Source organism: Cervus canadensis, chromosome 5, assembly GCF_019320065.1.
Source record: "Cervus canadensis isolate Bull #8, Minnesota chromosome 5, ASM1932006v1, whole genome shotgun sequence".
Taxonomy (NCBI): Eukaryota; Metazoa; Chordata; class Mammalia; order Artiodactyla; family Cervidae; genus Cervus; species Cervus canadensis.
In genome coordinates, this window is record NC_057390.1 from 24013361 (window position 1) to 24039385 (window position 26025).

Here is a 26025-nt window from a genome sequence, read left to right on the forward strand (position 1 = left end):
TGTGAGCCTACATTGGGGGTCTAAACTTGCATGCTGGGAGTTCAGCACCACAGCTGCCTTGTAATCAAATATTTAGACCAACTTAATGACATTTGCCTGCTTTAGGGATGTTGATTCAAGCTTTATGTTTAGGTATAGATATATTTTATCATCATACTTCTACTTGGAAATCTTAGGAAAATATTAAACCATTCCCAGAACTGGCTAGGATTTTAATAAAAACAAATGACATCCATTCCTAAAAGATTTTTAATATATTTTTATTTGATTAGCTTACTATTTTGCCTCAAATCTCTAATGGAAAATTTGGGAAAACACAACACCCTTCGCTTGATTGATGCATGTTTGACATTTTTAAAATGCTTTGTGTGTCTCACTCAGATTCTTATCCTATCTTAATGGTTTGTAATTCTTCTGCCTGATCTAATGTGGAGTTTTTCTTGGATATAGCTTATTAATGTTTTGCGGCCTTGGATTGTGTGTGATTAAAGGTGGCTTTTTTGTAATCAATCTCTCTAAGGTTCTGATTTGACTTGGCATCTTCTTTGTCCCAGATCTCTTTTTTCAGCTTCTTAAGGTCTCCTGGAAATGTGCTTGCCATTCTAAATTCCCCTTTGAATGTACTATTACAAGATGTATTGAAGACTGGATGAGTTGTAGGACAGTTAACAGTGCAGCAAAAAAATCATTTATAAATCAAAATATTTCAGTTATAAATATACGGGATTAGTTTTGATAATATCAAAACGTTCCTGTATTAAAATGTTTTTATTTCTGATCATGGGTAAAATTGAGAGATACAAACAAGAGTTTTGCTTTTAGTCCCACAATTATTTAGAAATTGTCATTTGTACCATATATAATTTAATTACATGAGGACATAAAAAATGAAAATAGCAGCCTTGTCATGATTTTGAATAAGTTTTTTCACAAATTCACACAATTTCATAAATTATGAGAGAGTAATTATTCAGATTTAAGCACATGGGTGTTCTAAAAATCGAGTACTATTTATTCTAGTGAATCTTTTGAAAAATAGTGAAAATTAAAAACAGACTAGGTAATTGCCTTGTTTAACTCCTTCACTCATCCAGGCACAGAACCTTTCAACTAATCATTCTTTCTCTTTTCTGGATTAGCTTTAAGAAAATGTTAATTGCTGCTTATATGTTCTATTCAAACTGTCAGTTACATGTGATTGCTATGCATAGAATTTTTCTCTAATAAATTAATGTTTCTTCCAGCATAAAACGACCACCGACAGCTGAAAAGTCACATAATTCATGGGAAAATTCAGACGATAGCCGTAATAAATTACTGAGGGCAGTTTCAACATCAAAATTAATATCAAAAGTTATAAAAAATACAGATAAGTAAGTACTATATTTCTATCTGAAAATTACTAGTTCTTTTACTATCATGTTTGCATGTACAGTATATGCCTTTGTTTGAATCATTTTTAAAAATCTGTATTTCTAATTTATATCTTTTTTCTTCTAAGTACATTTTTTCTTTTGTGTTCTTTTAAAAAAGCTATGCCTTCCTGTTAATGCTTCTCAACTCATAGTAAATCTCAATAATGTCATAAAATTAGAATATTTTTCATAAATTCTTTGTATGTTTTACTATTTAAGTGATCCTAATGGAATATTTCTTGTCTTATGACACAGTGTATATTAGTAGTTGAGACCAGTGAGAAGCTTTAAAGAACACTGATGCCTGAATTTCACATCTGCAGATTTATTTGGGATGTAGCCTAGACATTAAAGCTTTTGCAGTTTTCAGGTGATTATAATAGTGCGCCAAATAAGGTTATGAAATAAATATCTTTGAATTCCTTTTGTAGGCATAAAGATGTCATCATCAACCAAGGTAAATTAAAAATCCTTTTTAAAAAATATGTTTTCTAAATCATAAGTTTTCCCTCTTGATAAGAATATTGACTTATTTTCATTCAGTGTATTTTATTTATTAGCTCACAATAATAAAAAAGAAGCATATTTTATAGTCATCTAAGAAAATCTCTTAATTTTTATTGTAAGATATGTCATTTTTGTCTCAACCAGCAAAAATGTCAACCCGTGAAAAAAACAGCCAAGGTAAGAATAAGCTACGCAGTTGGTCGCCTTCTTAGTTAATTTCTTTCTGGATCTCTTATTTGGCTTTTCGTTATTTATACTACCTGACTTTCCTCTTAATGAAGAAAATATGGTAATTTGAACTAGTGAATCCAAACACTTTTCCACTTCTGTGAGCTCTGAAGAGTCAAAGTCAACAGTAGAAATAAATATATCATCACAAAGAGGTATAAAATACCAAGGGGAATTTCCCCCCTTTCAAAAAAAGAAAAGTACTTAGAAAAGCCATTTAAAAGATTGATAAATTTTAACTCAGTTTCCTGTCTTGCCAACTTCATTGCAAATAATCACTCATTTCTTGAAGCTAAGACTTAAAATGTAATGAGTCTAGCAAATCCATTTCCTCTTAAATTTTTCTTTTATATTAATTGTAATCTCTGGCTACTTGCTGTTGTTGGCTTGTTCTGACCCAAAAAAGGAGAGCAGACTTTCTATAAATGTGTATTTAATTTAATTGCAAAGTAGGTAAGATATATACATCAGTTTTACATTCCCCTTCAATTGCCTGCAAATTTAATTGAAGCATGCTATTCTAAGTAAAAGCATGTCCTTCCTGTGCATGCTTTTTACAGCTAATTTCTATGTGTCATAGTTATCTTTATTTTTTAGGCTATTATATTAACCATATACCATGTGGTTAAAATTTTTGTTAAGAGATTTAACTTGATTTCTATAGATTTTTACTTTCTTTGATTCTACTAAGAAAAAAGTATTTGTGATCTTCTTTGGGTCATTTGTTTTTACATAGAAATTCTAAATTTGATTTTTGCTACTGTTTTCCTTCAGTTAGGTCTTATTTTCTTTCTTCTTTAACTAAGTAAGATTAAGTAATGGTTGAAATACCTTAAGGAAAAGTGAAAATCTATTTACAAATCCAATTCTTACTATGTGCCAAAACATTAAAAAAAAACAGAGATAATGATAGATAGTGGAAGGAGCAGTGAGTGGAGAGTGTCTGTGTTTAATATTTGGCTCTGTTGTATAGCAATCTTGTGACATAGGCAAAATGGCAACTTCTTTGGGTGGTTTTCTAATCTTAGAACAGTAACTATAAAGCTTACTTCACAAGACTGCTGAAATATGTATGGAAGTACTTTAAAAGCAGAAAACACTGCACCTATAAAAAGGTGCTACTATTATTACATGTTTTGCTAAAGAACTTACATTTCATAAAAATCCATATAGCTATGATAAATGAGAAAGGGCTACCTCTCTGTCAGGCTGTGGTATGCCCTTTGAAAGGAAAAGGGAACTAACTTATGGTTAGTATATCATAAGTGAGTGGCTTGTGTTGATGACAATTTTCAAAACCATCCAAATAGGCAGATAAGTAAATGTATTTAAAAGGGAAGAGTTTTGCTAGAGAAGGATCACCAAAGTGGGGGGAAGAAAGGATGGAATGAAAAACTGAAAAAGGATATAGAAAAATCAGTTAAATTCTATTACAAGAATTGTATGTGGCACTAGTGGTAAAGAATCCACCCGCCAATGCAAGAGACATGAGATGGGGTTTTGATCCCTGGGTCAGGAAGATCCCCTGGAAATGGAAATTGCAAACCACTCCAGTACTCTTACGTGGAAAATTCCATGGACGGAATTATTCCAGATGTTGGAATTTAATAATGTCAAGTGTTGCTTGCATTAAGCCTTATTTTTGAAATTTGAGTTTGTTCTTTTGCCACTTTAATCAGTTATATATATCATTAGAGTGTATCTTGAAGGAGAACTTGTACACTTCAGCCTGTTACATAATTCAGGTCTGACTGAAGCAGAACCTGTGGAAAGAGGTAGATGGTTCTAGAGATTGCAGGTAGGGTATGAGAGGTAAGGAACAGAGGGAATCTATGAAGGCCAGCTTGAAAGTGGGTGAGAGGCATCTACTGAAATAAGGGACATTTGAGGAGTAGATGTGGAGAAAAGAATAGTTTGGTTTAGGACAGTTACGCTTGAGTTGTCGGTAAATCTTAATTTACTTGCAGAGATGTGTAACAACATAGTCTAGATCTTTAACACCTGTAGTTGAAGTCGAGACTGATTTCACCATTTACTTAACCTGTGATCAAAAGCAGATTAATTAATCTTGTCTTTGTTTTCTTATCTATAGTTGATACAACAATAAAAACCCTCAAAGGATTATTATAAAAATTAAAGCTAATGATGTGTCATAGCACATGGCACATAGTACCAAATAGATTTTCGTTATTATCAATATAACAGTAAAACTTTGCACTTAAATATGTGGAGTTAAGATGAAAAGATGACCATTAAATAGATGGTCTTCACTTGATGTAAGTTGTAGATTGTTTAGTATTCATTTTGCATAATATATTTCACAGCACATTTTCTTATACTTTCGTTATTTAAAATATCTCATTTTTGGATAGTCTTTTTAAATGTGATTTATTAGTTCTCTAACTCTTTTTTGACAGTGACAAGTGTGACTTGTTCTAAGCCATCTGCTTTGATTTGGGAGCAAGCTGATTTACATTTGTCATACATAAGTGAGTGGTAGCAGAGAAAGCTTGACCTGAAAGGACTGTGTTCTTTAAGCCCAGCAAAGTAAAAGAGTAGTAAATCTGCATATTCTGATTAGCACTTTGAAGAAAGGAAACCGTGGTTGAAAGCAGTAGGAGGTGAAATGGGATGTACACAGAGCAATCACTCGTCTAGGTGTACTATACCATATTGTCTGAACTCTGTGGAACTTATATTCTACCTGTAAGAAACAAATAATAACTATTTAACATGTCAGGAAGTAATACACATTGAGGAAGAACAAGGAGTGGGGAGAATTGCTATTTTATATAGAGTGGTTAGGGAAGACATCTCTGATAAAGTGACATTGAGTCACCTGAAGGGGAGTAAGTGAACAATTGGGTATCCAAAGAAAAGAATTTCATGAGCAGAGAAAATTGGAAATACATAAGCTCTGAGTTAAGAGCCTTCTTGCTGTGTTAGGAGCAGCAAGGAGGTCCTTGATCATAGTGTGCATGCAATTCTGTATTTGTTAACCACTACACTTACAGCATATAGATTCATTCTAAACAAGAGAGGTGTCGTTAGACACCTCACTTAGGAAAGGAAAGCAATGTTATTTAGTGGAAAGAGCATAAGAATAATAAGCATGAGACCTAGTTAGGGGTGAATCACAGAAGTTTAAAGAATCAGAATGTTACAGTGACTACAGTTATGTGTGTTGGTTGGGAAGAAACTAAAAATTTCATTTGCCAGAGGAAATTATGAAAAAAGATAAAACATCCTTCATCTGTTAATAAATTTTTCACTTCCTCTTGGGACCTTGGGCATCAGTTTCCTGATATATATACTTTGGCTTAGACTGTATATTACCAAGAGTCTCTTTAATCACTTTTTGAAAGCTCTTTCTCACAACAAATAGAAAATGGAAGACAGCCCCTCATACCTTCTCTAACTCATGTTTAATCCACCTCTTAATAGTTTTGACTGCAGGTGCTTTTGCTTAGTGCTTAGTACTGTTTTCTGACCTGTTGGCTCCAGGCATGTTCTGTCCTGAAATCTGATCACATTGTGTAAACTGAGCGTTGTGTCTGAAAACATAGCTAAAATTTACTGCAAGAATATAGAGTAGCAGTGTCCTACTGACACTCTTTGTATATTGTGTTACCTGCTAAGAGGAGGTATATTGTCGCCTGCTGAGAGGGTGTGCAGTTTGAAACAAACCAAAGAAATCAAAAGCCCTTGAGCTACAGATAGAATCTTTCCTTGTTGGATATTCCAAGGTAATATCCAGAACTTTGTAATTCCAGAAGTTAGAAAAAAGGGTGCTAACTCTAAATCTATTTTAAGTATAAGTAAGCAGAAGAGGAAGGAAACCAAATATTGCACTTCCAAAAAATACACTCACCACGAAAATTTACCTATTGGCATATGTTAAATAGAATATATAAATATTACTTAGATATCTAGGTCTTGGCTTTGTCCAAGTATATATTCTCTGTATTTAAAAAGAGACCAAAAAGGAGGGGACCTCTTCTCTGTTGGAAATTTTTTTTTAAGCAGAGATCTGATTTCTTGTTAGTGACAGTCGTCTAGATTAAAATGTATTTCAGGGCTGTCCAGTTTTTTAAAATACAAATCATCCCAACTTCTAGAATATGTGTTTTTGACATCCTCTTTGCATATTTTCAGCTGAGAAAAAAGCCCAGACTGCCCCCCTTTGATGATTCTAGTGGTAAAGAACTCACCTGCTGATGCATGAGACGTAAGAGATGCAGGTTCAATCCCCTGGGTTGGAAAGAAGGGCCTGGCAACCCACTCCAGTATGTTCCATGGACAGAGGAGCCTGGCAGGCCACAGTCCATAGGGTCGCAAAGAATTGGACACAACTGAAGTAACTTAGCACTCCCCCTTTGAACATGGAGAATATGAGTTTTCATGAGAATTTCTAGTCTTGTACATATTCATTTTGCTGTGTTTGAAGACGTTTCACCCATAATGAATTTTCACAACTGTAGGTAGAAGGCTTTTGTTTTGTTTTTTTAATTTAAACTAGGAAATACAATTAACTGGAAAATCTTCATTCCTTAACCATGCCGGTTAACGAACCAGTAGAGTTAGAAATCCATTTTGTTTGGAAATGACAATCAGACTCCATGTTGTGTTGCTCATTCTATCAGTTGTTACTGTTTTCCTGAAGTGCTTTGAAAAGAATTCTGAAACTTGTGATTAGCGAAGAGGTACAAATCATCCGTGAGATATATGAGAGTGCAGGAAAAGACACAGTGAATCACATACCACATTTCTAAGCCATACTCATGGTTGATTCTCCAAGGAACAATTTCTCCAAAAATATTCTATTGATTATTTCCTTTAATAATGCTTTTTAAGCTTTTTAAAGATTTTAATATTTCTAAAAATACATGCAAATAATACAAGCACCCATCTACTGACCCCCCCCAAATTTATCAGATCTTTACATTTTGCTTTATTTAACTCAGGTTTTTTTTGTTTTTTTTTTTAATTCACCTTTTTTTTCCCCCCAGCTATATACCATGTGATATATCTTAGTTCCCCAACCAGGGATCAGATCTATGCCCCCTGCGTTAGCGCAAAGTCTTGACCATTGGGGTAGTACCTTTTTTTAAAAAAAAAAAAAAAGAAGGAAAGAAAACATTAAAGATAAGTTGAAGTCTCTCAATCCTGTTTAATTAAAATTTTATAGATAAATTTTTATCATTCTCCTTGGGTCTCTTGATTCTCTTTCTACTGTAGTTAATTGGGAAAGAGCTAGAGGGGTAAATATTTTGATATCTGGAATTTCTTTTTTTTAAAAGATTAAATCCAACTTGGCATATTCAGATAAAGCGAAGAATTTTTTTCATTTAGTGTTTAAGATAACCTTTCCTGGAGATATAAGTGAGTGATTTGAGCGGCTTTTTTAAAAACCATATTTTGCTTAGTTTAGAAGTGTTTTCAGCAATATAGCAAATCTTTTGGAAGTTTTGTGTGCCTTATGTTGTTGAATAGATTTATTTCCCTTCTTTTACCAAAGAAAGCCTTGTTCACACAGTAAAAATAATCTGAAATGCTTAAACAAACTCCCATATCTGATATTTTCAAATAATTCTATTATAGTCACAGTTGTAAAAAAAAAAAAAAAAACAAAGAGAAGTCTGACTAAAGGAGGTTTACATTTAAGAAAGCAGTTAACTACAGATTGACTTACTACTATAATTAGTATGTGTTGACCAGCAGATACATAAGATTTGGTTATGTGTCTCTGTTGTAAGCTCCTAAGAGTCTAGGTTCACATCTTTTATATCTCCATTGTGTACCCTCATCGCCCCCATGTATCAGTAATTAAGAATTCAATAAAATTTACCAGCTAGTAGAACTCTACCTATAAAACAAGGAAAATTAAGGTTTTAGCATTTTGTCAAATTTTTTAGACCTGTGTTCTTGCCCAAGCCAGTAAAACTGACTATATAATATTTGACAAGCACCACAACTAGGAATTTTTTTGATGTGCAAAATTATATATCCTAAACTTATGACTCTCCTTTTTATTTTGCAGTCTGCATTTTATGATCTGTTTTTACAGCTAGTCCTTTGAAAAGGAGTGAAATTAGGATTTTATTATAGCATATATCAACTTTCTTATTCAAAATCCAAAGATCCTTATAAATTACATAGTTTCATTGGAATTTTAAAAATATTACTGTAATGTAAAACTTAAAATATTTTGTTTAAAAATAAATTTAAGAAAAAATTTTAGCTTTCCTTAAATGGTTTTTGTCACTTTCTACCATAAAATTGTGGACAGTATTTCTAGCATCTTGTTTACTGTCCTGTTCTGTAGCTCTGTGGTTTGGGGGAGTAGAACTGGTAATATCTGAGAAAAAGATCAAGTTAAAGATTCTGAGAGTTTCTGTTTGTGAAATTGGGTAGAATCACACTGCAACATTTTAGTGAAATATAAAACCCAAATTCAGTTGTAGGGCAGAGCCTTTTAGTTCTAAAGATCATAAAATACAGATGAAAATGGATTTCTAAAGTGAAAACTTTGGGAGAGAGATGCTTTAAACTGTAAGCATTCTAGAAGGTCAGAAGGCTTTCTCCAGGCAGTGCCCATTACATAAATAAGTACAAATCATAGTCCAAACCCTTGAAGCTCTGCTGCTGTTGTCTTTGAAAGGCTTTTTTTTTTTTTTTCCTTTAATATCTCTAGGTGCAGAAATAGGGAAAGCTATTATAAAAAAAAAAGGCACAGAAGGAAACAGTCTTGGATAAGAGTACAATTTTCTTCTACACTTTTCCTGAATTTTTCCTTTTGTGAAAGATTAATAAATTTTGATGAGCATCTTTTAAGCATATAATATTGATAACCAGTTGTTTATATCAATATGAATTATTTCAGCAATACTTTTCTCAGAACCCCTGAGAGTAACTATCCCCAAAAGTGTGGATTAGGGAATATAAAGATCATTTTGCAACGTGGAGCGCTTTGGAAGATAACACAGCGCAGGGGAGATGCTAAAGTAGAAGAGTTAACAGCACGTGAGGAGACTGAAGGGCGAGGACTAAGAGGTGTGCATGAAGGGCATAGAAATACAGTATTTCATATTTTTGTCTAACATGCACTGTTCCAAAAGATAATAGAGCAGAAACATCTTTTTCTTCTCTTGTACTCTGATTTCCTATTGTTGGGAATTCAGGGCTCAAGCTAATACTATTTGGATTATAAGTAAGCTACATTATCAGGTAATGAGACTTATGCAGCCAAAGGACCTCACCACTGTCTGAACAGTACTGTCCAATGAAAATATAATATATAAAGCACATATAATTTTAAATGTTCTAATAGCAACATTTTTAAAAAAGAAAATTTCACAGGTAAGATAAGTTTGGGCTTCCCTGGTGGCTCAGTGGTAAAGAACCCACCTGCCAATGCAGGAAACGAGGGTTCAATCCTTGGGTCAGGAAGATCCCCTGGAGAAGGACACGGAGCCCCCTTGAGTATTCTTGCTGGAAAATCTCATGGGCAGAGGAGCCTGACAGGCTGCAGTCTGTGGATCGCAAAGAGTCAGACACAACTCAGTGACTAAACAACAACAAAATTAATATATTTAATCCAGTATATTCAGAATATCAATGGGTGATCAATATACAAAATCATTAATGAGTGACTTACCTGGTAGCCCAGTGGTTAAGATGCTGTGTGTTCAATGCAGAGGGTACGGGTTTACTTCCTGGGCAGGAAACTAAGATTCCACATATCATGAAGCTGGGAGGTGGGAGGCGTGGGCGTGGGCGGAGGAGCATTAAGGAAGTGTTTCACTTTTTTCCCATATACAAAATCTTCAAACGCTCATGTGTATTTTATGCTTAGAGCATGTCTCAGTTCACACTAACTGCCTTCCAAGTGTTCTGCCAATGGCTCTTGTTTCAAATTGTGCAGATCTAGGACGATAGTTTAGAAAGAAAATATTTCACAAGTTCTAAGTAATAGACATTTTGGGACACAGTCTAGGAACTCATCTGACCTTTCTGAGCCTTGGTTTCTCCTTCTGTAAAAATAGGTGTTTGGACTAGGTGAGCTGTAAGATTTCTTCCAGTTCCAACGTTATATGTATCTAGAGAAATGGACTGATAAAATTTATTAACAATATCCGACACAATTTCTTCTTTTTTGTTTGTTTGTTTATTTTTCCTTACACCATGTGGCTTGGAGGATGTTAGTTCCCTGATCAGGGATTGAACCTGGGCCCTGGCAATTAAAGCACCGAGTTCTAACCACTAGATCACCAGGGAATTCCCTGAATTTCTTCTTTTATAATTAAGCTATCTATCATTGATCAGATTTAATTAAGAATATTTAGTTTATTTGAGCATAAGGTAGTAAGTGGTAAAGCTTAGATTCAGATAAGGATGGCCTTTATCACAAAGCTTGTGTTCTGTCCACTATACTGTATAGCCACCCTCTCAGTACCAGGAATTTTCAGTGTCAAAATAGATAAAATATTGAGATGAATTACATTTCAGGAAGCAGCAGCTTCATTATTGAATACAGATAGCCCTATGCTATGTTTACTATTATCAAGAGATAATTTAATCATTTCTTTTTCTCACATATCTGGACCACCAGACTTATTAATATATTAATTAATGTTACTGATCGCATACTCTTTTTTGACCAGTCCCATGGTCCCTCTCTTCCCCTTGACTTTCATGCTGGTGTACAATGAGGACAGCCAGAAAGTAGCAGTTGGGTAAAACAACTAAGTTGTTTAGCTATAAGGTCAAGAAACCTGACAGACTCAAAATGTTTGCAGTGAGAATTTGACTCACTAGTGATTGAGGAGCAAAGAGGTTCTTCATCTGTATATTTTGTCTAATTCCCAAGGTAAAGACTCTCTTCTTAGTTTGCAAACTAGTGAGCTCTATGTTGGCCAAAGGTGTGTTTTCACATGATATTCTCCCTCTTTGGCAAAGGAGTAAACATTTAAAAATTGGGAGACTTCACAATAAATTATAGATTTTCTGTTTCTCTTGAAAAATGAGAAGCTCTAGCAGCACTGGGCCAACATTTTTCCTGAGGTTGATTAGGGAGGTTAGGTTGCTGCCTCCCTAAGATGGACCTGGTGGATACCAGTGCCCCCACCTTAACTGATCATCCCATATGCTCCCAGGGCTCTCTCTTTGCATTTCCTGCCTGGGCCTCTAGACACTTGAACTTGTGACCCAGATAGGACCCTGAGAATTCTAGCTCATTTGCATGCAGTTGCTGTTCTGTGGTCACTTTAAAGCTTTTGAAGAGAGATGATAGAGTGTTGAATAATGTATTATAAGCAGTTCCTAGACAGTGTTTAGAATGCTTACAAATCCAAAGGGAAAGAAAGATATACTTGTCAAGACCTCATACTTTACAGTGTGATATCTTATTTGTTCAATCAGAATTCCAAATGGTAAGTAGTAGTAGTAGTATTTTGTTTATTAGGAAAATGAGGCCAGAGTCTTATGGTTAGGAGGAGGATAAAGCTGGGATTCAAATTCCAGACAGTGTTTCTCTAAAGCTCACGCTCTTTTCCACTATAATGTGTTGCCCCCCTCAGTTTCCAGAATTGTTCCCAGTGTCTAGATATATACTCAGCCTCCAACATGTATACGGCCAATTATAGACCGGAAAAATATTTTCACCTAACATGCATTGCCGTTTTTATATCATATTAGAAAAGTTCGCAAGCATAGATACAGCTGCTTTGCTTTTACTTGGTTGCTTGTGCTGCTTTCCAGTTGCTGAAGGCATCAGTGTAGTTTTCTGAGCTGTCTCTATTGCAGAAGTGAAGTTGCTCAGTCGTGTACGACTGTTTGCGAGCCCATTGACTGTAGCCTACCAGGTTCCTCCGTCCATGGCATTTTCCAGGCAAGAATACTGGAGTGGGTTGCCGTTTCCTTCTCCAGGGGATCTTCCCAACCCAGGGAACAAACCCAGGTCTCCCGCATTGTGGCTTTACCCTCTGAGCCACCTAGGGAAGCCCCTATTAGCAGAGGAGGGCACTTTTTTTCCTTTGATGCTATCCTAACCCATTCCCTTTGCTGGTATACAGTCTCTTTTAACTGGCAATAGAAACATCTATGAAGTATTTTTTTCCGTTCAGAAAGCATTTATGCTATACACCTCTGACCAGTGGATGACCTTGGAAGAAATTCCACAGGACAGGATATTTCCCTTTAAGGATTTATTTTCTTTAAAAAAAAAAAACCAACTAGAGGGAAAATTATGTAACAAATTGACACCTAGAAGAAAGTGGACTTTACAAAAAATGACAGGGAGATAGAGATAAAGATGATTGCTGAAGGAAAATAGTTACAGTTGATAACTGAATCATTTAGTTATCATCAAAGTCCAGGAAACAGAGCCCACTCTTAGATTCAAAAGTAATAGAGACATACATCACGTGGTGTTAAAAAATTGTGGCGTGGGAGGTCTTAGCCTGTTCTTAGATCAAACCCTGAGGCTGAGCACACTGTAATAATAATAAAAATAACTTGAACTTCTCACCCATAGCAAGTACAATTTAAGTCTGACTCTGAAGAAATACTTACAAACATTCAGCAAATGGTTTTTTTCCTCCGTCTTTCATGGTTTGTGTTACATAAGCTATTGAATTATCTATGCGTCCCCTTAGTAGCTTAGGTCATTCATTAGTAGAAGTCCTGAGGTTGATTCAACCTTTGATTGATAATCACACTTTGTTTCTAACATGATTTTCCTATCATCACAGACAAGTTAGCAAGTTCTAGACAGTGCCTATGCATTTGTACTCAGTCCCTTATTTTCTCCTTCTCTTTTAGGTTCTTTTGTAAACATTTCACAGCCACTGTCAACATTTATTAAACCTGTCTGTATGTAGGTCAGCCAAGGATGGGTGTTTTTGTTTTGTTTCTTAAGACTTACAAACAGTCTGATCTGTTCACTTAAGTATTGTTTTCATTTGTAAAAGGTGTACTATAAATGTTGATTTGATTCTAGAGTTGTCTTTTTAACATTTTTAGTTTTAGACTATTGCAGATCTTACAAGCAGCTATTGGTTTATGTAAATAAAAGATATTTGTGCTGTTATGTTCATATTACCTATGCTGCAAACTAAAAAAACTATTTCCTAGCACTGTCTTTAAGATTTTAGTGTATTACAATTGAATTTAATTGCTTAAAACTCAAGGCTGATTGTCGGCACAGCTGTGAAATGAAGAACATGGGTCATCTTTCCCTCCACCTCTGACCACTGCTCTGTGTAACAGTGCTTAGTCTCTCTGTCTGTCCCTGACTTACGGGGGTGTCTGACTCCACTCATGGTGCGTTCTGTGGCCATGTTTTTTTGTCTGTCATTAAATGTCAGTAGGTTGATCAGGTAGTGTGGCAGACATGGTTGTTGTCAGAGTACTCTGATAATCTTTTTTTCAATTGTCAGAGAACCTTCCATCACAAAATTATTTTCTCTTGCATTTTTATACCTCAACTTTCCTGACTTTCTTGTTGCAATGTGTCAACTTATAGATAAATTATATTTTAATTATGAAAAGTTACTCTCTGTTAAGGAATGACCAGTGATTTTCTTTCATTTGATGTTTTGAACTAAGTCTTTATACAAAAGCAGTTGTATATAGTGAGACTAGAATTCTGAAGTAGCTATTTCCTATCTTGTTTTTATTATGTCATATTAATAATCCATTTTTCTATGAATATTCAGCAAATACATCTGTCTTAATTTTTTTCTTGTGTTTCAACAGAAGGAGAATACATTAAAATGTTTATGCGAGGTCGACCAATTACAATGTTCATTCCTTCTGATGTTGACAACTATGATGACATCAGAACCGAACTGCCTCCTGAGAAGCTCAAACTGGAGTGGGTGTATCCTTTTCTATTGTGACAGCAAATTTGTTTGCTCTGTCTTTAAGAAAAATTACTTTACCTGACCTCTATCAAAATTGTCTTTATGTCAAGTAAAACGTGATAAACAGTGACCACTTGAGAAAGTAAAGAGGTGTCATCTCTAATCTTTTCACATATTATGTGTATATTGCTGTTAGCAGCTTAAAAGCGCCAAAGTTAATATCTTCAGATAGGGTAAGCAGTATTCCATGGACATCAAGGCAGGTGCTTGTGGTGTAGTAAAAGAGGCATCAGACTAGAATTGGAAGGCTGGTGTTTTGAGTCTTGACTCTGCCACTTAACCCCAATGAACGTTACTTCTTCCAGTATAAAAAGAGGTCAGTAATCCGTACCTCACAGGTCCATTTTAAGAATTAAATAAGGAAACATCAGTTAAGCATTTTGTAACCTTTGAAATAATATGAATTATCTTATTAAGAGCTGAAATTAGCAAGATGGATTCTAATTTGAGAATTAACTTCTTCATGACCAGACATTTTCTTAAAAATGAGTATATGAAACAGTGCTCCTTATTTCGCTTAGGAAGTCTCATTTCTCTTAGACATTCTAAGAAATTCTCAGTGAAGCAGAAGAAGCTTAATGTTTGAATTTTGCTTTTTGCCTCCATTCTCTTACATCCTCTTTCCCACTCCTTGAAACAGTCCCTCCTTTTGGCAGAAATTAGCTTGAGAAAACTCACCAATCCTGTGATTCTGCACTTTCTTAGCAGGCACTCTGCTTATACCAGACTGTGCCTGGCTATCTCTTATTCATCATTTAGGTCAAGTATAAGTGTCACTTTTTCAAGTAGCTCTTCTTTTTGTTTAAATTTTGGGCTGTACCATGCGGTTTGTGGGATCTTAGGTCCCGACTAGGGATCAGACCTGGTTAAGCAGTGAAAGCAGAGTCCAGCTGATAGATCACCAGGAAATTCCCTCGAATAGCCCTTCTTTTGATCTCTCTCTTTTTCTTTCTCCATTTAAGTTAGATCCTCCTTTTATGTTTTCTCCTAGCATCCTGTTGTTTTTCCTTCCACAATTTCTAATGATATACCTGGTGTAAATTTTTGTTACATTTGAAAAGCATGAACTCCAGGGACACAGGCCCACATTTTTTTGTTCAGAAGTGCGTGTTCTACTCTATGCCTGATACACATTAGGAGCTCAATATGTATTTGTTGGTTGAATGAGGAAGCTAAGATTTAAGCATATTAAAAGTCTTGGAACTGCAGAAGGGCTAATGGCAGGACATGAGTCTTATAGTTCCAGTCCAGTCCTCTTTTCTTATGTTATACTGATTCCCTTACATATCATTAATAAATTATTTAACATTTTGAAAGTTATGTTTGTTTGAAACCTTGACTCTTTCTTTTAAGATATGGTTATCGAGGAAAGGATTGTCGAGCTAATGTTTACCTTCTTCCTACTGGGGAAATTGTTTATTTCATAGCATCAGTAGTAGTACTATTTAATTATGAAGAGAGAACTCAACGGCACTACCTGGGTCATACAGACTGTGTAAAATGGTTGGTATCGTTTAATTTTTTTTTTTTAATTTCATGCTCTTATTTTTGTATTTTATTAAGCTGGGTTTTTATTGGAAATGATTTCTTGTGGGAAAATGAGAATTTAAGGATATTATGGACATCCTGTAGATAGATTTCAAAAATAAAAAAGACTTATAGGCCTCCAAAATAGTTGGTGTGATACCTGCATCAATAGGTATCTGCAATAGATACCTGCAACATATCATCTATAAATTTTGATGGGGGCTTCTTTCGCTTTCCCAGATCTTTTATACTTTTTCTTCTGGCCTGTAACATCAGATATATGTGGCAGACTAGACTTTTACATACTTATGAGAGTGATTATTGGTTACTTAATATTTATTGAGAATTTATTTTATGTAGGTGTTTTGAACTTGAGACTTTTGGGAGGAAAGGGAAATCATAACTGAATAAGGATCAAACTGTAAAGTAGAGTGAGAACCTAAAAATGTGAGAACTCGTTTTCTATGCTTGGCATGTTTTTGAAGTACTCAATTTTACTACTTCGAAGTTAACTTGAATTACCTATTGCTTAAATTCATTATTTTCCAACATTTAAAATCTTCTGTTCTGGCAACTATATCTATACCTAGAAAAAATATATGTTAGACTTAAAATATAGATATTGTTAAACTTTTAGAGATGATTAAAATTTTGTCTTTTTCACTAGAAGAATAATAATACATGTACAGGATTACTTATTACAACATCATTTTTGATGGTAAAGGTTGGAAAGAACCTGAATAACTTTTAGCTGGAGACTAGTAACGTTGTGGTATGCATGCAGCATGCAGCCATAAAGAAAGAAGGAGGTTAGATGGACTTAGAGATTATCCTCCTTAAGTGAAGTAAGTCAGAAAGAGAAAGACAATTACTATATGGTATCACATATTTAGAATCTAAAATATGACACAAAAGAGCAGAAACAGACTTACTGACTAGAGAATAGACTTGTTGAGATTGGGGAGAAAAGAATTGGGAGTTTGGAATTAGCAGATGCAATCTGTTATATATAGGATGGATATACAACACAGTCCTATTGTATAGCACAGGGAATTATATTCAGTACACTGTGATAAACCATAATGGAAATGAATGTGAAAAAGAAAAAAATATATAACTGAATCACTTTGCTGTGCCACATAAATTAACACAACATTGTAAATCAACTATGCTTCAACAAAATTAAGAAAGAATGAGGAGAGTGTTTGTGTATTAAATGGAAAGATCGCTAAGATACATTCCTAAGTATAAAAGAACAAGAAAATGTGTAGTATTCTACCATTTGTGTAAAAAAGGAGGTGGAAGATAAATATTTATCTTGACTTTCACATAGGTAAAATTTTTCCAGAATTAGTAATAAAAAGAAACTGATTACAGTGATTACCTGGCTGGTGTTACAGGGAATAGGGATGATAGCCAGATAGATGAGACTTTAGCAGAATTTCATATGTGTTTTTATAGTTTTTTATATTTGAACCATGCACATATATTACCTAATCCAGCAATTTTGCTCTTTTAAATGTTTAAGATTTGAATTAAATATGGCAAAATGTTAATGTTAGATTTTTTATTAACTCTTAATGTAATTGATCTGTATTTTAAAAAGTAAATTTTCTGGATTAGGTAATGTATGTGCTTGGTTCAGATATTAACTGTTAATGTAATTGATCTCAATAAAGGATACATGGGCTTCCCTGATAGCTCAGTTGGTAAAGAATCCACCTGCAATGCAGGAGACCCCAGTTCAATTCCTGAGTCAGGAAGATCCACTGGAGAAGGGATAGGCTACCCACTCCAGTGTTCTTGGGTTTCCCTGTGGCTCAGCTGGTAAAGAATCTGCATGCAATGTGGGAGACCTGGGTTTGATCCTTGGGCTGGGAAGATCCCGTGGAAAATGGAAAGGCTACCCACTCCAGTGTTCTGGCCTAGAGAGTTCCATGGACTGTATATTCCATGGGGTTGCAAAGAGTTGGACACAACTGAGTGACTTTCACTTTCATTTTTCTTTCAAAGGATTTGAACTATTGGAGAGGAAATAACATTAGTTAAAGCACCATATTGATAAACTCTAGCCTCTTTAATAGTAAAAGAAATTAAACTGATAATCTTTTATACCAACCAAATTATCAAGGCATGTTAAAAGGTATAGTTCTTAATATGAGGAAATTGTAGTGGAATTTTTAAAACATTTTTATTTCTTTATAACAATTTAAATTGATAACTGTTCTTCTGGAAAGTAATGAGCAATACATACCAAAAACAAAAAAATGTATGTTCTCTATTTATTGCTTAAATTCATTATTTTCCAACATTTAAAATCTTCACAATGTAATATTACATCTTCATGGTAATAAAACTATGTGAATATGTCTAGGTGCAAGACTAGAAAGAAACAAGTTCCTTTATCATGAATACATGATAAATTTATCATGCCACAATTATGAGTAGATATTTTCTTCAAATTTAGTGTTCTAATAATTCAGTTTAACAAAGGAGGCAGAAATACTGATGAAAACTTAGAAAAGAAATCCTATAGGTAATTGATGTTTATTTGATTAGCCAAGGAAAATAAAACAAATGAGTCACATTGAGTTTTTTTAATGATTAAAAACTGTTGAAAAATGTTGATACTGAGGCATGTTTCTGCTGTTTTACATCTTTCCTGTATTTAAAATTGTTGTTAACACTGCTTTTTAGCCTTGCTATACATCCTGACAAAATTAGGATTGCAACTGGACAGATAGCTGGAGTGGATAAGGATGGAAGGGTGAGTGGCACAGTTTTATGCATTCTGTACCAGGTGATATTGATATTAGGATGGGATTGATTGTATTTAACCCTAACTCATTTATTTCATTCTCTTAAAATTTAACTATTAAGGAATTTTTAGTATAAGCAGAGAAAAAAATAATAGAATGTAATAACATTAAAAAAACAAAAGTCACACTAAAATACTCGTTTCCAGAAAATAAGTGTTCTCCCTAAGGAAGCTATTTACTTACAAGAATGGGAGAACTGATAAGCTTATTAAAGTTCTTCTTTTAAACATAGAATAATCTATCAGTCTGCTGGAAGGTACTATAATTATCCTAAATTGATGGATCCCTAATTTTATATTTTACATATGATTTTATCTGTGTTTTATATATGATTTTTTATAATTGATTTTATATATGACAAGAAATAGCACTTAAAATTTACAGTTATTATTCAGTACTATTGGCTTACATGACAAATCCCTTATTAATAAGGATCAGTAGTGAATATTAATGATGACTGATTAGCACATATATGACTAAATAACATTTTCTGCCTCGTTTCTTTAAAGAAAAGTATTTGGAAGGGTTATATTGGATGACTTTTAATACTCCTTCCAGGTCTAAGTTCTGTTTAAGGGCTGTTTGCTTAGCAATTTTTTGGACACTGATTTTTTTTTTTTAAGTATTATTTTCTCAGGAATGAAAGTAATGCAAAAAGCAGGATTTCCAGTGCAGATTTGCTGGTATTAGAATCCTGACTCTCCCTTTTAATAGCTGGATAACTATGGACAAGTTATTTAAATCTCTTATTTCAAAACAGCACTGTAACTTGTATATTACCATATGTAAAACAGATGACCAGTGCAAGTTCCATGCATGAGGCAGGGCACTCAAAACCAGTGCTCTAGGACAACCCAGAGGGATGGGGTAGGGAGGGAGGTAGGAGGGGGATTCAGGAAGCGGGGAACACATGCACCCTTGGCTGATTCATGTCAATGTATGGCCCAAACTACCACAATATTGTAAAGTAATTAGCCTCCAATTAAAATTAATTAATTTAAAAAACTCTATCTCAATTTCCTCATTAGTTAAATGGTGATTATAATAGCACCTAACCCCCAGGGGCTGTGAGAATTAAATGAATGAATGCGTGTGTTGTATTAGAATAGTATATAGCACATACTAGGATACTCAGATCATTTGCTGCTGCTATTATCACTTTGTCATTTCCTTATTTTTGTAGTAAGAGAAGAAAATACCTGCTCAAGATTCTTTGGGGGCATGTGTAAATGTACTGGCTATTTTTTATTAGATATTTATCCATCCATCATTATTTTTTAAAGATGGTAAACAGTTCTTGTAAGAGTGGTATCTTCATCTATGTAAATGCTAGTTAAGTCCTGCTATCTTGTATTTTTCCCCTTGTTTTTGCAGCCCCTGCAACCCCATGTCAGAGTGTGGGATTCAGTTAGTCTTTCTACACTGCAAATTATTGGACTTGGAACTTTTGAACGTGGAGTAGGATGCCTGGATTTTTCAAAAGCAGTAAGTAGCAATTTTTAAGGGAGTAAGCCAGCCGCACAAAGATAGAGAAAAGACGTTACACTCAGTTTTGTGTGTGTTCATAGAAAGTGATCACTGAATTGAAAAATTAGATGTTAGCTATTGCTTATCAGTGACCAGCATTTTAACTGAAATACTAAAGGACTTTGGTTTAGATAAGATCCAGGATATTACACTTAATTATACTTATTTTGTTCTGCCTGAAATAGAATTCCAGTGTAATAGCAGGAAATGGCTAAAGGAATGCATACATAGCATAGTAAAATTGAAGCAAGTAATAAGATATGTTTTTGATTCAGCTTGAGTCATAGAGGTCTATTTTATTTAGAAATTTTACGGACATGAAACTTGGCCAGTTCTGCTACAAGTATTGTCTTTTCTTAATGTCATGTTGCAGCAAAGAAAACAGTCAGATCTTTGTGCTCACTAAAACCATGAATTGTTTTGGTTCTGAATTGATGACGGCATGATGTTATATTTAAGTTTAAAATTCAGCATCTCGCATTCTATCCTAAGTCTTGGTGCTTTATTCTGGGGAGAATGAAATAAGATGTTGCTCATTTAAACATTCTGTTTATTCTTGAACTATATGTAATTGTTATAAACCATACAGGAGAACTTCTATATTTTTAGGATCCATAATTTTTAATTTCAAACATAAATACTCCTCCAGATTTTATTGGGCCTCATTCTTTCTTTAGAATATATTTATGTATTCACATTATCTCTTCAGTTCCTATCAGCAGCTGTATTCTGGATTATGACTGTTTTATGGGATGTGGAGGAGGAAAGGACATTTTTAGAGCAGAAGTATAAATTTGGGTGGATACAGGAACTTTACTAGCTTACAAGCACTGAATGTCAAGGGTTCTCATGAATCAGGAATTAGAAGAAAGGAGACGAGAAAAGGAGATGAGCAGAGAGCGGGGAAATACTTTTACTACCTTTTTTACCCCCTAAAATCTCTATAACAGTAACTGTTGTCTTCTTGTTGATACCTTTGTTACAGTGTTAAGATTATCTTGAATTGCCTCATATGCTGACTTTTCCTAGTTTAGGTAATCATTTCAATACAGGGTAAAAGGAGGCAAAAGAGAAGAGAATAAGTTCTGCCCTTCCTCAGTACTCTCACTTGTCACCACAGTATTTCTTTGTTCCATAGACATCATAAGGTGTATGTTACAAATGCTACTAGAAAAAATCTTTTAATATCATCCACAGTTATTTTTCTGGGATGCATCAATTAGTGAATGAAAATGGTTACAGGAAAATAGAAAGGAATTTAGTTATGTTTTTATTTATCTTGTTGATTCATTTTAATATAAATCAAGAATATTGTGGAAAACTAAAATTGGCAAACTTTCACATAGCTTATTCCAACAGATTTACTGAAATTTAGGACCAAAGTTATAAAATTATATACATTTCACATCTACTGCAAAGGAAAATACTTTAAAAGCAGTCAGAACACTTTAAAGCAGAAAATACTTTAAGACACAGAATGGACTATGCTCAAAATTAATTATTTGCTATTTTTGAATAGTGGAAGTGGCTAGATAGCAAATGGAGATCAACCTAGGGGGAAAAATTAGAAATTTGAAAAAAAATTAAGAATGCCTATTATATTTCTGAAGAAAATACAGTCTTAGTAAATAGTATATTCATTATATTTCAAGGAACCATGAGTTTAAAGCATTTTGGATTTATCTTAATGTTGACGGTTTTCGTATTATGGTATTTCTTTTTAAAAAGTAAGCCTTATCTGAAGATTTTTAAATGCCTTATTTAAACTGACTTTTCTTTAGGATTCAGGTGTTCATTTATGTGTTATTGATGACTCCAATGAGCATATGCTTACTGTGTGGGATTGGCAGAAAAAATCAAAAGGAGCAGAAATAAAGGTAAAAAATTTTGAATTAGGGTATTTATCTTTTAGAATACATTTTTTGTTTTGCAAGTCCTTGGAAGTATGTTGCATATTCTTAGGTTTCAGGAGAGTACCAGCTGACCAAATTCATCAGATTTGCTGATTTGTCATCATTCTTATGATGGTGGTGGTTTAGTCACTAAGTCGTGTCTGACTCTTGCGACCGCATGGACTATAGCCAACCAGGCTCCTTTGACCATGGGATTCTCCAGGCAAGAATACTGGAGTGGGTTGCCATTTCCTTCTCTAAGCATTCTTATTTATGGTACCTTTAAGATAAAGTAGTCAAGCAGCTTCAGCCACTTTCAGTGATGTTTCAGATACATTGTACTACTGAAATGCTGAAGTAGTTGGATATCTAATCTCAAAATTAAGACTACATGCTCTGCTTGGCTGCTTCTTTAACAAAATGTTATTTTGTTCAATCTATAAAGATTAAAATATCTAAAGGAAAAATTCAACCTTGGGAATATGACTGATATAACTGAAAAAACATGCAGTGAGAAGTTTTTTGGTCTTAATTATGTCTGTGGGATTATTACATAAAATGCTACAGCATTTATAGTTGCTGTGGAATAGTGTTAATCCTTTGGTGTGGAGCAGGCTATAACTTGTAAGAAAGGAATGAGGTTAGCATTGCAGCTGCATTCATATGGCTCAGAAAATGGCCTCCCTCTGACAGGCTTTCAGAGGGATCCAGAGGTACAGGGTGGCTTTAAAAAGCCTGTGACATATTTGCTTTACTCTTAAATAACATCACATTCCAAAAAAAAAAAAAAATAACATCATATTCCTCCTCAGTTGCCCTCCAAGTTTTGTTTTGTAAAATCTTCAAGCTTTCAGCTTCTTGGATGAAAAGAGGTTATTTCTTTTAGATAGTATAAGTTAATCTTTTGAAAGAAGTAGGGTAGATTTTATTTTACTTGAAAGGAATATAAGGTGTCAGGAAAGCTCAAATTTTAAAAAAACATAAATGAAGATAGATGGTCTTTCAGCCATCGTTCAGAGTAATTTTACATTGAATGTCATAGGGAAATAATACCACAGTGAAATACGTAAATTTTGGTCCTTTGTATGAAAGGCTGCCAGATGAAGTCTTAGGTTCTCCTCCTCCTGGCTTCCCCTCGAGATGGTTTCTGGAGCCGTGGGTGTATGTGTTGCTGAGAGTTACAGCCCACGTCTTGTGCAGACTCCATGTGCTGCTCCCGTTGCTCCCAGGCCGTGGTTACCACTTGACGTGTCCCACGTCAGCTGGCTCCAGCCCAAAGCAGCAAGGGCAGCTCTTGTTGCCTGTTGGACATCTTCATATGAATACCCCAGCCCACAGTGTATACACATATGTACTAATCATATTTATTAGCCCCCAGTCAGTTTTGCCTCTCAGTGAGTAGCGTCGCATTCCACTTAAGTGCCCAAGCTGAAAATTCGGATGTCATTCATGACTCCTTTTCCCTCACTTTCACACTCAGCCAGGCAACAGGTGCTTTCAATTCCGTGTCCCTAATGTCTATGTTAGAACTCGTTCTCCCTCTCTCTCTCTTTTTTTTTTTTGTAATTTTTAATTTATTTATTTTTTGGCCACACTGCACAGCTTGTGGGATCTTAGTTCTCTGACCATGGATTGAACCCAGGGCCATGGCAGTAAAGTGCCTAATCCTAACCACTGGACCATCAGGGAAGTACCTATATTAGAATTCTTTCATTGCAAATGACTTCAAAACAACTAAAGCAAACTTAATAAGAATTTATAGATTCACATTTACAAAGTTAAAGAAGAGATCTAGTAAAGGCAGAGAATTTTGCCTCAGGAATGATTTAAGTCAGGGACTAGATCACTGATTTCTGTCCCTCTTAGCTTCTCCCTATGTATTGACCTTATTCTAGGCTTCTGTAGATAAGTTCTGTCCTAGTTTATGTCGCAAAGGATCAGAGATTTGATACATTACTTGTTAATTTATGTAAATTTAAATTCAGTAAGGCAACTTCATAACCTCATTGACAGAAATTAAAAGAAGACCTAAATAATCAGAGGATTGTACATTTATAATGAGTAGAAGATAATATTGTAAAGATGTTGTTAATTCTTCTCTGCATATTGGTCTATACATTTCAATATGGTCAAAATTCCAGCTTGATTTTTATAGAAGTTGACAGGCTGAATATATGAGGAAATATGAATGGGTACGAATAGACAAAATCACCAAGGTTGATGAGGGTGTAAAGTAACTGGAACTCTTATATACTGCTGTTGGTCATGTAAATTGGTACAGCCATTTTGGACAACTGTTGGGTAGTACCTAGTAAAGTTGAACACATGCATATGCCTACCCCTCTGACCCATCTTGTTGCACTCCTAAGTATAAACCCTAAAGAAAATAATACATGTGTTGACCAAAAGACAAGTAATCAAAAATAACAGAAGCAAAAAAGAAAAGAAAGTTACTCAAATGTCCATCAATAAGAGAATGGATAAATCAGTGCTGTGGTCTTTCCATGTAAAGGAATACTATAAAGCAATTTGCATGAACAAATTGCAGTATATATACCAACATTAAATGTATCTCACAAATGTAATGATAAAATAAACTAGACACAAAAGAATACCCTCTGTGTTATTCCACTTAAACAGACAAGGCTAATCTTTGCTGCTGCAAATCAGGATCATGGTTATTTCAGTGGAGGGAGAGGATAATAACTAGAAGAGGGATCTGGGATGTTAGTAATGTTCTGTTTCTTGCTTTAGATGCTATACACAGATGTGTTCAATTTGTGAGAATTTATCAAACTGTGTACTTAGGTTTTGTGAACTTTTCTGATTATATAGTATACATTAATAAAAAGTTAAAATATCCTATAAAACTACACTAATACCCAAGTGATGTATTTTCATAGATTACTTCAGTTTATATCTTGAACATACCACTAGAACTGTGGGTGTGTATACTTAGAAATACTTATACCAGTGTGTGCTGGTGGCTCAGTTGTGTCCAACTCCTTGCGACCCCATGGACTGTAGCCCTCCAGGTTCCTCTGTCCATGGGCTTTCCCAGGCAAGAATACTGGAGTGGATTGCCATGTTCTTCTCCAGGGGATCTTCCTGACCCAGGGATTGAACCCGGGTCTCCTGCATTGCTGGCAGATTCTTTACCGTCTGAACCAACAGGGAAGCCCAGGGAATATTTATAGTTAGCTTTGATTAATCAGTTTGGCATAAGATCTGTCAAGTAGTTTTGTTGGCGTGAAAGCTAAGGACTCTTCAATCAGTCTTTTAAAGATTCTGATTCTGGAAGAGAGATGACTAATTTTGCTTTGTTGTTAATGTATTATCTTTTTCTTCCTTTTTTCCTTCCAGTTTTGTTGAAATATAATTGGCATACAGCCCTGTTTAAGATGTACTGCATAATGATTTGACTTAAATTTGTCATGAAATGATTATTACAATAAGTTTTGTGAACATCCATCATCTCATATAGATAGAAAATAAAAGAAATAGGAACAAATCCTTTTCCTTGTGATGAGAATTCCCCTTACAAGTTTTGTATATAGCATTCAGCAATGTTAATAATATGTTTTACATTACATCCTTAGTGGTGTACTTTTTATATATTTCTTTTTTTATTGAAGTATACTTGATTTCCAATGTATTAGTTTCAGGTACATAGCAGAGTGATTCAGTTTTTTTATACACACACACACACACACATATACACAAACATATATGTATACATATATATATACACACACAGGTATATATTCTTTTTCAGATTCTTTTTCCAATATAGTTATTACAAAATATTGAATATAGTTGCCTGTGCTATATAGTAGGTCCATACTGTTTTATCTGTTTTGTATATAGTAGTGTGTATATGTTACTCCCAAATTCCTAATTTATCCCTTTCCCCTTTGGTAACCGTAAGTTTGTTTACTATAAGTCTGTTTATGTTTTGTAAATAAAATTCATTAATATCATTTTTTTATATTCCACTTCTAAGTGATATCATCTGATACTTGTCTTTCTCTCTCTGACTCTGTTGTTTTTGTTGGTTAGTCACTAAATTGTGTCTGACTCTTTTGCAACCCCGTAGACTATAGCTCCTCTGTCCATGGGATTTCCCAGGCAAAAATACTGGAGTGGGTTGCCATTTCCTTCTCCAGGGGATCTTCCCACCCAGGGT

General features: G+C 34.5%; 1 protein-coding gene across 4 annotated transcripts in view; it reads left to right on the forward strand.

Annotated features, from left to right (window-relative positions):
* EML4 (EMAP like 4) overlaps positions 1-26025 on the forward strand; it is a 151050-nt gene that overhangs the window by 86563 nt on the left and 38462 nt on the right. For 2 of the 4 annotated variants that reach the window (XM_043468418.1, XM_043468416.1), the window contains exons 5-12: positions 1245-1373; positions 1847-1872; positions 2067-2099; positions 13908-14031; positions 15428-15577; positions 18299-18368; positions 19795-19905; positions 21729-21824. In XM_043468418.1, coding sequence (XP_043324353.1) covers positions 1245-1373; positions 1847-1872; positions 2067-2099; positions 13908-14031; positions 15428-15577; positions 18299-18368; positions 19795-19905; positions 21729-21824 — 739 coding nt within the window. The remainder of the gene's footprint in view (positions 1-1244; positions 1374-1846; positions 1873-2066; positions 2100-13907; positions 14032-15427; positions 15578-18298; positions 18369-19794; positions 19906-21728; positions 21825-26025) is intronic. The other 2 variants (XM_043468419.1, XM_043468417.1) reach the window with 1 other exon arrangement.